This window comes from Aotus nancymaae, unplaced genomic scaffold (assembly GCF_030222135.1).
Source record: "Aotus nancymaae isolate 86718 unplaced genomic scaffold, 86718_ANA_hifiasm-v0.15.2.pri h1tg000059l, whole genome shotgun sequence".
In the NCBI taxonomy this organism is placed as follows: Eukaryota; Metazoa; Chordata; class Mammalia; order Primates; family Aotidae; genus Aotus; species Aotus nancymaae.
Window position 1 is genome coordinate 62,892,869 of NW_026988473.1, and position 14,546 is coordinate 62,907,414.

Here is a 14,546-nt window from a genome sequence, read left to right on the forward strand (position 1 = left end):
ACATTCTGATTGGTTAGAAGCTGGGCCAACCAGATGTTGAGCATTTTGCATATTATTCCTCCGTGCCCTACTCCAATCTGCCCTCCTATTTTGCTCACCTTCTAAGAAAAAAAGAAAATGCCAAATTAGAGCCTAAATTCCTCAGTCTGCTTCCCGCTCTCCCTGCACATCACACACCCCGGCCACTGTCTGATCTACACTCCTCTCTCCTGTCCTGCTCTCACCCTCTGCCCCCGTCCACAGTTCTAGCTGTGCTCTGCTGGGCCAGCCCTCTCAAGAGAAGCCGCTCTCGTGTTATGAAGAATGACTCTTACATTAAGTGAAAAATCAAATTTGTTTGCAACAAGCAGCCTGCGCTGCATTGATTTCCATATGGCTTGTTCTGCATACCCTTTTAAGGAGCCAGACTCAGCATCAATACCAGTGAGCTAAGACATCTCGGGACTGGAGAAATGCAAGGTAAGGACCCACTCTAAGGGTTCAGTAATCCTGTTGAGCCAGTCAGCTCCTCTGATGTGTGAGTTTGGAAGATTTATTTCATCCAATTTAAGAAGTCCTCATGGTTTACTTGCTTTATGTCCGTTTGGCCTCTTTCCTGAGGCCCAGGGCATGAGTTGACATCCCATCTGACTCAACTGTGCAATCTTGGGCTGCTGATCACCTGAGCTTCAATGTTCTTGTCTTTAAAATGGGATGATAATCTATGACCTGCTACCTTCAAAGGATTTTTGAGGATCCAGGGTGATAATCTGAGGGAAAGTATTTTGTAAACAGCTACGCATATGCCTGCCTATGAGATGAGAATGCTTATTTGTTATTTACAAAGACAAAAAGCTGCTCCTTCCCTGAGCCTCTGGTGCTAGCTCCAAGCCAACCAGGGTTCACTGAGCTCTGTTACTTATGGGCAGGACAGAGAGAGAGAAAAGCTTCGAGAGACCATTTTGTCTCTTCCCCTCAGTGAGATCCAGAGGTGACAATTAATAGCAGGTAGCATTTCTGAAGCATCTGTTCTGTGCCAGGTACTGGTGTCAAGTGTTTTATTTACAGTTCTCATCAATCATCACCACCTATTAGGTACTATTTATCCCTTTGCACAGGTGAAGTAGCTGAAAATAGTAAAAATGGCAGAGCCACAGTTCAAATCTAGGTCTGTTTGATGCTGGAGTTTGAGCCTTAACCATAACCTGGGAAGGGGACTGCTCATTTTTCAAGCCTCACAGGCAGCCCTGCTAACAGGTCAGCTTTCACGTGGATACAGGCCTGTGGGAGAGACTGGAAATGAAGAGGTCATAGATGTGGTGTGTGTGTGTGCATGTGGCCAGCTCCTCTTACCTCTGTGATCTTGGGCAAATGATTCACCCTGGGGTTGTTGTAAGAATTAAATAACATTGTCAAAATGCATATAAATTACATAGCACAGTACTCAGCTGACCCTGTCTATGAAGGGGGAGAAGGCCAGAGCAAAACCAGGGTGGGCTGCACAAATTGTCAAGGAGTGGTCATGACCCGACAGGCATCATAGAGGGCTCAAGCCTCTGCAGGCAGAAAAACAGGAATCACCGAGGCACCAGGGTAGGAAACAAGTATCACGGCAGATCTGGAAAGCTGAGCAGTTCAGCACGGCTGGCCCAGGAGTGGTGGAGTGTGGAGAGTCACGGGACAGAAAAGTGTAGAAAAACAGAAACAGATTTGGGGAAAGAGTTCTTTGCTAGAGGAAGCTCAGTTTAAGGGCAACAGGGAGTCACCCCTAGCCTCATCTGGCTGCAATGCAGAGAATGGCTGGAGGTGGGCAACTCTGGGTGAAGGGGAGTGATTGTGGTTAATCCTCCAAGAAAAATGATAATGGCTTGCACTGGGAAGTGGCAGAGGGAATGGCTAAGGAGGATGGATTTGAATACTGGGGCAGGATGAATAGGCTTTGGGGACTACTGTAGGTAGGAAGTGCAGGAGAGGGAGCCAGGCACCAGGAGAGCCTACAGATTACTAAGTTTTCATGTCCAGCCATCTCAGGAAAGAAAATCTTCCTCTCAAGGTCACACAGGGCTTAACACAAAGAAACTGCTAAACACGTTTGTTGAATGAATAGCAAAACTAGGAACTAACATTTATTCAGCACTTACTTGATATTATCATGCTTACCACCTAAAGGACATCTCATTAAGTCCCCACAACAATTCAATGCAACACAGAGGCTTCTCACTCCCATCTAACAGTTGAGGACTGAGACTTAGAGGGGAGCCTGACTCAGCTCTAGGCAGGCAGACACTGGAGCGCAGCTCCTAACCACCTCACTGTGCCAGGGAGTGGGTGAACGAGAAAATAAATGAACTAAGAATGAACTACAGGGCAGGCTTTTACCAGCTCCAGTCTTTGCCCAAACAGCAGAGACTTGACATGGCGCCCCGACTGGCGTTCCGGCTCATCTGTGCCATGCCCGCCGGCCGCAGGCCCACCCGCGCCACGCCCAGCCGAGCCCGCGCCAAACTGCGCCAAACTCACCTGCGCCCAGACCCCGCCCCCCGGCCCAGCCCTCACCTGCGCGGCAGAATTCCTCTGCCTCCTGCGGCACCATGTCCTTGACGCGGCTGCCATAGGCGAGGCGGGCGTCCTGGTCGTAGGCCTTCAGGGTCTCGCTGGAGCTGTAGGATTTCTGCGGGGCTTTGCCCTCCTCGCTGTCCGCGGACGAGCTGGTGTAGCGGCGCTCGGCGTCGCGGCGCCGGGTCAGCGAGCGGTAAGGCTTCCTCTCCTTCACGTCCATGGCCTCCGGCCCGCGCTCCTCCACATCCACAAACAGGGTCCTCGCCGCACTCAGGGCTGAGTGATCTAGAGCCGGGAAACCAAAGATAGGGCGTGAGAGGCAGAGGACATTCCCGGGTTCGTCCTGGTCCTGGATTCACCCTGGCAGCAGTGTGGACAGAGAACCCCAGGCTGTAGAGGTGAGGGTACCGCTCCACCACTACACAGCCGGTAAGTGCAAAGGAAACTCGCACCCAGGACCTCTAATTACAAATCCTGTCCCTTTCCGCTACTTAGCCTATTCACCTTGAAGAGGCCTCCTCCAGTGATGGTCGCCAAGGCCAGAGGGCGCTGGTGGTTAGTAATGTCCCTAGATAGGGACCAAGCCTGTTTGGTTCCCATCACATCCCACGTGGAACAGGGCCTGACCCAGCTCTGACCCAGGCCTCCTTAAGAATTTGTAAGATGAATGATTGCATGCAAGCACTGGGGTAATCACTTTGCATATATGATCTTAGTAAATCTTCATACCTTCTGAGATGTTATTACGCTCGCCAGCCTTTTTTGGCCACGAGCCAAGGTATAAACAACCCACCCACACCACCACCAGATGATGATACATAATTCTTTGCTTTTTGTTCATCTCCTTCCACTAGCCTGTAAGCTCCGTGAGAGCACAAACTTTACCTGTATTGCTCACTCCTGGTTTCTAGCACCTAGAGCAAGGGCTGGTACACAGTAGGCGCCTAATAAACATGTGTTTAATTAACCAGCTAACCACTCCCATCTGACAGATGAGAAAACTAAGATTCGGAACCCCCTTCAAGGTCACTTAGGTGTCAAGTAACAAAGCCAGTATTGGAACTTAGATCTGTTTGGCTCTAAAGCCCGTATTTTTCCTATTCCATTCTGCCTCCCTGAGACACCTCCCTTTACTCTTGGTGCACAAAAGTGCCCTTGCAGTTACTCAGAGAATGTCTCTCACTTCCAGACTCACCCATCTCATCAGTGCCACAATCAGCAATGGGCAGCACCGTGTCTGCCCCATCCATGTGGGTGTTGCTAGGGGATCTGACTGGTGGGAAGCTCCTAATCACGCTTTCTCCCTTTTTCCCCCATCTTGACCCTCCTGCCCTACACTGACACCTGTGGATTTTTGAGTTGTGATAGCACCTTCTTTCTCCCTCCAAATATCTTCTTTTGGCCAGGCACGGTGACTCACACCTGTAATCCCAGCACTTTGGGAGGCTGAGACAGGCGGATCATGAGGTCAGGACTGATCAAGACCATCGTGGCCAACATGGTGAAACCCCGTCTCTACTAAAAATACAAAAATTAGCTGGGCATGATGGTGCATGCTTGTAATCCCAACTACTTAGGAGGCTGAGGCAGGAGAATCATTTGAACCCGAGAGGTGGAGGTTGCAGTGAGCTGAGATCGCGCCACCACACTCCAGCCTGGTGACAGGGCGAGACTCCGTCTCAAAAACAAAAAAAAAAGTCTTCTTTGAGCTCCGGGGTAGCAAACACAACCATACAGGGTCAGGAGCACAATACAGAAGGGAAGTAGAATCTCCTCCGCAGAGACATAGGGCATTGCTTAGTTTTTATGAAACACGACCTGCTCGGTTCTGGCTTTCCATTGCTCCATCTTTCAGAGCAGCATGGGTACACAAGACATTCCCCGGCTTCATTGTCCAATTAGAGAAACAGCAGAGCAAGAGCTGTGATAAATGCTGCTGACCTCAGATCTCAGTGTCCAGGGTGGGGCCTCCATGGTCAATAGCTGGGAGGGTGGGTATATGCAAGTGCCTGTCTATGCTGCAATGTGGAAGTGTGGGTGGGTGTGTCTGGGGGGTGGGGATGTCTTGTGACTTTTTAAGACAAGTTGGAAATTTGGAGTTAGGTATAAAATGTATAACTTTAACATGTTGATCCGCTATTATTATTTAATTTTAATACTTTGCAGGCCAAACAAAACAGACTCCTGAGTCGAATTTGCTCTGAGGCTAGCAGTTCCCAAATTCTGCCTCTGATCGTGGACATCAGAGGCAGGTCTCTGGCCTGAAGGTCCATGATTTTCAAAGAGTGCAAACACTTGTGATTTTATTGGTGCCTCATAATAACTGTGAAGTAGAGATGACAATTATTTTTATCCTCATTTTATAGATGAAGTGACAGTGTGACCCAGGGCCATATAGTCTCCTGCCTAAAGCTCCATGGTGAGTTAGTTGCAAAGCTGGTACTAACTAGATAGACCACAATGCCTCGGGGTTGTACCTAGATCCAATTAAGATGAATAGGTGACACTTTTTTGGTTGCCAATTCTCAAAATATCCCCGAAAATTAATGCTGTGGCAAGGGGTGTGACCCAAGACACACATAAATAGAATTAAATTAGTGAGGTTCAAGCCCAGAGCTCTGAGCTCTGCCATCCTGATGCTCAGTCTCCCAACAGCTGGCAAGACAATAGTCCTCTGAGTGTCTGAGAAGCAGGATCACAAGGAATATCAGTGATAGTACCTTCTACTCTAGGGTTTTAAAAACTTTCTTGACTGCAATCAATAATTAGAAAAACATCTATGGCCAGGCATGGGGTGGCTTGCATCTGTAATCCCAGCCAACTTTGAGAGGCCAGCGTGGAAGGACTACTACGAGCCAGGAGTTTAAGACCAGCCTGGGCATGGCAAGACCCTGTCTCTACAAACAATAAAAAAAAATTTAGCCAGGCATGCTGGCGCATGGCTGTAGTCTCAGCTACTCAGGAGGCTGAAACGGGAAGATAACTTGGGCCCAGGAGGTCAAGGCTATAGTTAGCCATGATGGTATGACGCACTTCCCGCTGGGCAAGAGTGAGACCCTCTCTCAAACAACAACAACACAACAACAAACTATATCTTACATAATAACCTAATACACACATTGATGTATGTGAACGTGTGTGTTCATATGTGTAAAAGTGAAACAAAAGATTCACAAAAGTTACTGCATGATGAGAAATGCACTTTGATATGTTCTATCTCATTCTTTTTCATTTTTTTAAAATGACTGATTATAAATCTAAATTGATGTCATGACCCAATACTGGCTTTCAACCCAAAGCACTGTTCTAGTATAATTTGAATGAGGATTTATGGCAACTGCTGCCTCTGCCTGTTTACTTCTAACCCCTGAGTGACAATAATGATGATGCTAATAATAAGTGTAAGCACTCCTAATGTTAGCCATTATTAATACTAGTCACTAGTAACTCATAATATATTAATAACTCATAATAATATTAATGGTTTTAACAATATAGCTAATAGACTTATTAGTAGCTAATATTAAATTATTGCTTACTTTTACTGTGATTATATATAACATCTTTAATCCTCACACCAACCCTGTGATACAGGTATTATGAGTCTCTGCAAACTGCAGATGAGAAATTGTGAGGTTGAGTATGCTGCCTAAGGTTACACGGCCCTCTCACGGTGGGGAAAGAATTGTGATCCTGAGGTTGAACTTAGCAAATGGGTATAACTGCTGTATGGGCTGTGCCAGGGGAATTTTTGAGGCCCGGGTCATGCTATTGTCCTGCTTATGCCCTCTAGCAGCCCTGCTGATCCTTTGGGATCAATGCCAGTTTCCTGGTCAAAATGAAGGCTCTTGTCAGTCTGGCTCATCTCACTTCCACCTTGCCGAGCCACTTGCACTTTCCTGCATGTGAATTCTGTGGCCTCTGCCTTTGTGCATGATGTTTCGTCATTGCACCTGCAGCCAGCTGATGGCCTTTTTTCACGTCTGCCTCTCCCCTTGACTAGAGTTCCTTGAGGGTAGGTAGGCCTGGTATCTGGTGCTCACCAAATGCCTGTTAAGTGCATGCACGAATGAAACTACTTAGCAGCGACTTCATGACTTCTTATTAAGCCTAAATGACATAAAATAGTAGTAGTCCACTACCAATTAAGTGAAGTATTAAGTAACTCTAAGTCTGCATTAGAGGCATTGCTCAGATGTATTTTTTTTTAAATTTCAAAGGTAGCCCAGGCTTGAAGTATGCATCCCCCACTGACCAGCTGTATGACCTTGGGCAAGTTATTTTTTTATTTTTTATTTTTTTTTTTGAGACGGAGTTTCACTCTTGTTACCCAGGCTGGAGTGCAATGGCGCGATCTAGGCTCACCGCAACCTCCGCCTCCTGGGTTCAGGCAATTCTCCTGCCTCAGCCTCCTGAGTAGCTGGGATTACAGGCACGCGCCACTATGCCCAGCTAATTTTTTGTATTTTTAGTAGAGACAGGGTTTCACCATGTTGACCAGGATGGTCTCGATCTCTTAACCTCATGATCCACCCGCCTCGGCCTCCCAAAGTGCTGGGATTACAGGCTTGAGCCACCGCGCCCGGCTTGGGCAAGTTATTTAACCTCTCTGTGCTTCAGCTTTCTCATCTGTAAAACCTCTTAGGGTTGTTTTGAGGATTAAATGAGTTAACACGTGTCCCTAGCATATATGGTCCCTGGTACACAATGAGTGCTCAATAGATGTTAACTATTATTATCAGAAAAAACAAACACATTTTCTTTTTAAAAGGGATAATGTAGAAAGCTCCGGCTAGGTGTCAGTTATAATTGGGGAAGGAGCACCCCTTCAGAAGCATATGTTAATAAGGCTGGCTGGGCGCTGTGGCTCATGCCTGTAATCCCAGCACTTTGGGAGGCCGAGGTGGGTGGATCACAAGGTCAGGAGTTTGAGACCAGCCTGACCAACATGGTGAAACCTTGTCTCTGCTAAAAATACAAAAATTAGCTGGGCGTGGTGGCACATGCCTGTAGTCCCAGATACTCAGGAGGCTGAGGCAGGAGAATTGCCTGAACCTGGGAGGCAGAGGTTGCAATGAGCCAAGATCGTGCCACTGCACTCTAGCCTGGGCGACAGAGTGAGACTTTGTCTCAAAACAAACAAACAAACAAACAAAAAAAACGCTGAGAAACATTTTAGGCTGTTGTTAAATTGGTGGAAGACTATTTCTTCTTATCAGTGTGAGCCTGTTGACTGAAGACATTGGCATCGACGCAAAGGCTCAGTAACCACAAATTATTAAGAACATAGGCACCCAACACACAGCTTCCCCGTCTCAAAGCTGAGCAGGGAGAACATCGCCTGTTTCTCATTTCTTTTTAATTTTAGGTTTAATAGAGTAATTCAGCAAATATTTACTGTTTTTGAACAGATGGGAGGTCAGTCATGGCTCACACTCAAATTGGCATTTAACAGAGCGAGAAAGAAGAGGTTGGGGTGAAACAGGAGTGACAGTGGAGAAACACTTCCTTTGGAGCAAGGGACTTCAGTGCAGTGACCTGGAGCCCCTGGCAGAAGGACGGAAGGAATGCTGGGGAAGGGGCCCACCTCACACTCTGCAGGCCCCAGCCACAGGCTCAGGGACAGAAGCACATGGCACTTATTCATACCTAAACGTGTTTGCTCCCTCCTTATCCGCCAACCTCTGGGTTCCCCAGAAAACCCATGAGTGTGACATCCAAGTCTTCTGGAGATCTGACCCTTCCTTGCTCTCTCTCTGCTTCCTCTTGCTGCCACAGAGCAACCTGCCTCCCACAGACTCACGTGCTCCATTTCAATCCTGCAGAGCTGCCTGCCATTTGCCAGACATCCCATACTCTAACATTGCTGAGTCTCTACATTGGGCGCTGTGGCCTCACCTAAGGGCAGCACCAGGAGGAGATGGGGGCAGGGCCGTGTTAGGCTAGAGGCCAGAGTGTGTCTTCCCTGCCACCTCTGCTCTCTAGTCCTCTGTCCGTGCCTTCTCCCACAGGTGAACAACAAATTATGTAACTACCTTAAACACAGACCAAATTAGTCAGGTGAGAAGGTTCTGGGAAGCTCAAGTAGCAAATATATACCTACAGGACAGAACTAGCAGCTCAGTCATTGCAAGGCTCGGGCTAAACAAAGAGGCTCCAATCAAGACAAAGAGCCTGTGGCCCCCAGGTGAGCACATTGCTGCTGACGGCATCTGTGAGACGTGCAAGACCCTGGCAGGGACTTGGCCTGCCAGCCCGCTCCAGAGGTGGTGCAGTGTTCTGAAACTCTTCTCTAAGCAAAACCCGAGCACCACAAAGGTACCTTGAGAGGAGAGTTCATTTTCACAAACTGTTGCAGACCAGTCTTATGCTGGGCACTGGAGATGCCAGAGATGACCAGTCAGGAGCCCTGCAGTGACAACTCACCATCTCTCTGGGGTGTCAGCCCTAGGGACCATCACCATCAGTGACAAATTCTTTGATAAAGTATAAGCTGCATTTTTATAAGCTTGTCCTTATGCTGACATGGGTCTTGGTTTTGGTGTGTCCATGGAGAAGGAGAAGGGGCCCAGACGAGAGAAGGGAAGAAGACATATGTATGTAGCACAGTGCTTTTCACATACTACCATGAAAGCCGTAATTATTTCTCATTTTTGAGGCCAGGCTAAAAGATCCAGTTCTTTGATCAAGTTCACACAGCCAGTAAAGGACAGGGCTGAGACCTGAACCCAGGACCTTCTGACTCTAAAATCCATGTTTTAGCGGTTGTATGGGTCCATTTTCATGCTGCTGATAAAGACACACCAGAGACTGGGTAATTTATACAGGAAAAGGGATTTAATGGACTTACAGTTCCACGTGGCTGGGGAGGCCTCACAATCATGGCAGAAGGTAAAAGGCATGTCTCACATGGCAGCAGACAAGAGAAGAGAGCTTGTGCAGGGAAACTTCCCCTTATAGAACTGTCAGATCTTGTGAGACTTAGTCACTATCACAAGAACAGCATGGGAAAAACCCGCCCCCATGATTTAATTACCTCCCACCAGGTCCCTCCCACAATACGTGGGAATTCAAGATGAGATTTGGGTGGGGACATGGCCAAACCATATCAGTGTCTTTTTTTTGTTTGTTGTTGTTGTTTTCCTTTATGTGAAACTGGGCTTGGAGGATCTGGAAGGTTTGAACAGGGATGTGAATGTGGGGAGGTCTGGGAGACCCCTGGTGGTGATGGTGACCAGGGGATCATTGAAGACAGGAAAAGGGCTAGTAACAGGAAGATAACTACTGTTAATTGAACACCTCCTCATGTGCTGGGTACTGTGTATATTTTTTTTCAAATTCCTATAACAACTTGGTAAGTTAGGTATCATTCTTTTATTCCTTATGTTCTCTTATTTACTCTTATTTTATCAATGAGATAATAAGCCCAGAGATGAACTGATTTGCTCTAGATCACATGGCTTCCAAGAGTCAGGGTCTAGATTTGAAACTGAAGAAAATGTTTGAACCTTAAGACAAGGATCAGAAACCTAGTTCCATAGGCTCATTCATTTGATAAATCACTGCTAAGTCCTTTTTCTGTCCTAAGTGCTGGAAAACATGCAAGGAGGCATCACAGAAGGCTCCCTTCTTCTCTCCTCCCCCAACACCCAGTTCCTACTCTACTGTGCCACGCCTTTTTGGAGGCATCACAGGACAAGACAAACGTGCTTCCAACTCCTAGATGCTTCTATACAGTGGGCAAGGCTGACAAGGGGACAGGCAGGAAAGGACACCACAGGAGCCCTGCCAAGGTGGGTCAAAGGTGGAGAGACCATGAGGGACCACTCCCCAGAAACAGTGACATCTAAATGAAGACCAAAGGATGTCGAGTAAAAGACGGTTTTGAGGTAAGGAGAGAAAAAAGGTCTAGATGTGTGGCTTTCAAATTTCTCTTCCCTGCATAAAAATAAACTTATATTGCAATCCAGGATACACATACATCTACAATTTTTTTAACTAAAACAAAAATTTCACAAAACGATGCTGAATCTTACTGCAAGGGTGGAATCTGATATTTTTGACTCTACTTAAATAGAATTATGAATGAGCTGCCAACCTACATTCTGAAAAACACCGTTCTAGGCCACAGCATGGAAAAATGAACCTGGCATAGACAAAAGCCCAGTTATATTCCGGGAGTTCAGACTTTGGGGAGGGAAAGAGGTTGGAGAGAAAGCTTGAGAAGTGAGGAGGCGGCAGCCTGGTAGAAGAAATAAAGTAAAATCCCTAAATGGTAAATGCAAGTGGACAGTAAAATGCAAAATGCATGTGGCAGAGACAGCCTGCACTCAGAGGGCCTGGTGGGGGTCATGCCCTGCAGCTAGTTTTCAGAGGCCTGGCTGGCTGCCTCTGGGAGGCTGGAGCTGGTCTGGAAGAATGGCAAGAGTCGGGGGCTTGGGAGGAGGGGAGATACAGGAAATAAAGCTTTTGGTGTTTGGGGAGAAACTCAAGAAACAAACCTGGCCCCTTCACATGGGTTCCGGCAATATTTATGAAGGGGCAGGGGCCTGGAGCATTCACAGCGAGACTTCCACAGACAGTACAGCGCTCCAAGGAACCTCTGCCCCTGCCAAAACCCGCAGGGAAATGGGGGCTGTTATCACCCCGGGTTACCTTGCAACCTCAAATACAGCCAGAAACGAGCCAGGAAATTGACTGAATTCCTACTGGACTAAAGTTTTATAAGTTTTCCTTAACATAAGCACAGGGTGATATTTTTAGTTCTTTGTGTGTCAAAAAGGGCCCATAAATATTTCAGAGCTAAAATGTGTTCCACAAAATGTAAGTCCTGGGTAGCATCTGTGTGTGTGTAGAAAATCGTGATTTTTTTACTTTTCTTAGTCCTTCAAAGTGTAGTCTTTGGGTCCTTTATTTCAAACTGGGGGTGGGGAGGATGGGTCATGGTACACAGGAGGATGCTCCTGTACCAAGTATTACGTTGGGCTTTGTGCAGACCAGAGAAGGAGGCATTGTTATCCCCACTTTACGGATTTGGAAACACAATACACCAGGCCTGGAATCCTGGATATCTGCTTCCCAGGTCTGTACTCTCTGTTTTAGCACCCGAAGCACATTTCTCTGGCACTGGCACTTTGGGGAATCCCTGGCCTCTTTCAGCTGTGAGACGGTGATTATAATAATGGTTGCTAAAAGCAAGGTCTTTATATGCATTACCTCATTGAGTTCTCACCACACCCAACGCCATCCCCGTTTTATAGACAAAGAAACCAGGATTTAGGGAGGTTAAGGATCTTGCCCGGAAGGCCACAACAAAAAAGTGACAGAGCTAGGATTCAAACCTGAGTCTGTCTGACCCCGAGGTCCAGGTTTTTAATCATAACCTACACTGCTTCTTGCGTAGGTCATTCTGTGTTCTAATTGGCTTAAATGTTCTATTTGTTCTTTCAGTTTTTAAAAAAAACATTATTTATTCTTCTGATGAACTGAGTCAGCACCTGGCCTGGACTCCTGGGAGAAGTGCTTTTACAGCTGCTGCTTCACACGTGCCCTGCACAGAAAGAGAACTGTTGGGACAGAGACAGGGCTTTCCTGGGAGGGTAGTGGAGTGTGGCTGCGTGCCCAGCCTGGCTGCAGGGACATCCCTAATCAGCGACTGGCAGGCAGGTGACAGATGGTGCCGCTGTCTACAGGAACCATCTTGCCCTTCTGTTAGAGAGCTTGTCAGAGGCCAGGTATCAAAGGACAGACAGCTGCTGTATGGGCACCGCTCCTCTGATCCTGAGCTGCAGAGCTGGGAGGGCTCCCACCAGAGCTGCCTGACCCCTCAACAGGCTGGTCATGTGCAGGGCCTGGGACACAATAGGCCTTCCATCAACAGATGGTATTATGGTAGCTGTGTTTTCCAGATTCCTTGGTCTACATTCTTCCTGCCCCCAAAGCCATGTACCAGCCAATGATTCCCTTTGACAAATGGTGGCATCTTAGAGTCAGAAAATGTGTTAGGCTGAGTGCGGTGGCTCACGCCTGTAATCCCAGCACTTTGAGGGACCAAGGAGGGTGGATCACTTGAGGCCAGGAATTCGTGACCAGCCTGGCCCACCTGGTGAAATCCTGTCTCTACTATAAGTACAAGAATTAGCTGGGTGTGGTGGTGCACACCTGTAGTTTCAGCTACTTGGGAGGCCGAGGCATGAGAATTGCTTGAACCCAAGTGTTGGAAGTTGCAGTGAGCCGAGATCGAGCCACTGCACTCCAGCCTGGGCAACCGAGTGACACTCTGTTTCAAAAAAGAAAGAAAATGTGTTAGGATTAAAAGCAACATCAAAGGTCAGTTGATTCGAGCCCTATTGGTGTCTGAACTCTCCTCAGTCCCATCCCTACTGAGTGGTCACACCAGCTCCAAAGCTGGAGACTTCGCTACGTTGGGGGAAAGCTCTGGCTGCTACACTGTGCTTCCTGATATGAGGCTGAAGCCTGCCACCTTTTAACTTCCTTCCACAGGCCTCAGCTCTACTCCCTGGGGTCTCAGGAAATACGCCGAATGCCTTTGCCCTAGCAATAGCCCTTCCAGACTGAAGACCTCGCTGGTCTGGGTGTCTTTGTGTCCTCTCTTCAGATTGAACATGTCTCCTACAATTTTCAAGCCATCACCTTTCTGGTGACCGTGTCCCTGGGTTTGTCCATCCTCGTTCCCTCTTTCCCATCCAACAAGGCTTTATGAGATCCTAGGCTAGACCGGGAGACAAGGGGTTAGAGCTGATGCAGTCTCAGCTCCTCGATGAGCCCACGGGAATGTCAGAAGGACAGACACGTCTATGGGTGATTCCAGCACAAAGGACGCAAAAGAGCAACTGGCACAGACACTCGGGGTAGGGGGCAGGCACTTCCTCAGGTGGCGTGGGCAGCAGAGGCTGCCTGAAGGAGGGATTCCTGAGCCGGGTCTGAAAAGCTGAGCAGGAGTTAGTGGGGCAGGGAGAGGAAGATGCTCCTGTTTTCTGGCCTGCCCCTCCCACGGTGTTAACTAGAATCCACTCAGAGCCTCTTGGTGCCACCGGAATGTTCCCCCTGCACCCCTTTCTCCTGTACCTGACACATGTTCCCTTGGGGCACTCAGTCACATGTGGCTTTCTCAGAAGCCAGACCCACAGGGGCCCCAGGTCCAGCTGGCTGCTCTGACTCTGAGTTTCTTTGTGAGCAGCACCTTGGGAAATTGCCTCTCTTCTGTACTTCCAGCCCCAGGGAAAAATACTTCCTTCTTTCTCTCTAGAAAAAACCTTTTCCTAGAAAACCCCTTCAAGGGTCAAGCCTGAAACCCAGTTTATTGGAGTTCCAATTCTCTGTAAAAGCATTTTTTTTTTTTTCTGACTTTATCTGGGCTTATTCTGGGACCACACTAGGAAATAGAGGGAAGAGGGAGAGAGGCTAATTAATTATACATCCCCTACTGTGTCCACTCTTAACCTGTAATTACCTGGGCTCCTTATTAGGCCTTTACTCTGTGAGGTGAGAGAAGAGAGAGACAGAAGGGAAACCAGCACCCCAGAGAGGCAGGCATCAGTTGAAGGATTCTGGAAATGGTGAAACTTAGTTTTAACACAAAGGCCTCCTCAGGCTGAAGGAAGCTCTTGGTTGAACTCCACAGCTGTAGGAAGGGGTTGGTCCCTTTTTTCTTCTGTCTTCTCAGCTAGACGCTGGGCCTGAGTTTGTACAGCTTTGGGTCTGTGGGTAAGGAAGGATTTAGAGACACCCTTTCTGCTCTTTAGGCCCCAGAGAAGATGCTCTGCTGGGCAGGGAAGGAATATCATGATGGCTCCTCCAGGTACCATCAAGATGCTTTGTGTGCACAATAGCTTCTGTCTTATAAAACTCCAGGTGCGGGCAGGTGTCATCTATGCCCTGGGCATACCTGACACTGATTCTATCACAGGAGCAGAAAGGATAGAAATCTAGAGGTCATAATCAGCCTCTGATCACTGCTGGGAGGACAGCAGGGATTACCCAGGCTG

At 47.8% G+C, this 14,546-nt stretch overlaps 1 protein-coding gene across 1 annotated transcript in view; it reads right to left on the reverse strand.

Annotated features, from left to right (window-relative positions):
• Nucleotides 1-14,546, reverse strand: part of TENM4 (teneurin transmembrane protein 4) — a 1,737,111-nt gene that overhangs the window by 428,813 nt on the left and 1,293,752 nt on the right. Inside the window, 1 exon segment of the mRNA XM_064365345.1 lies at nt 2,536-2,823. Coding sequence (XP_064221415.1) covers nt 2,536-2,823 — 288 coding nt within the window.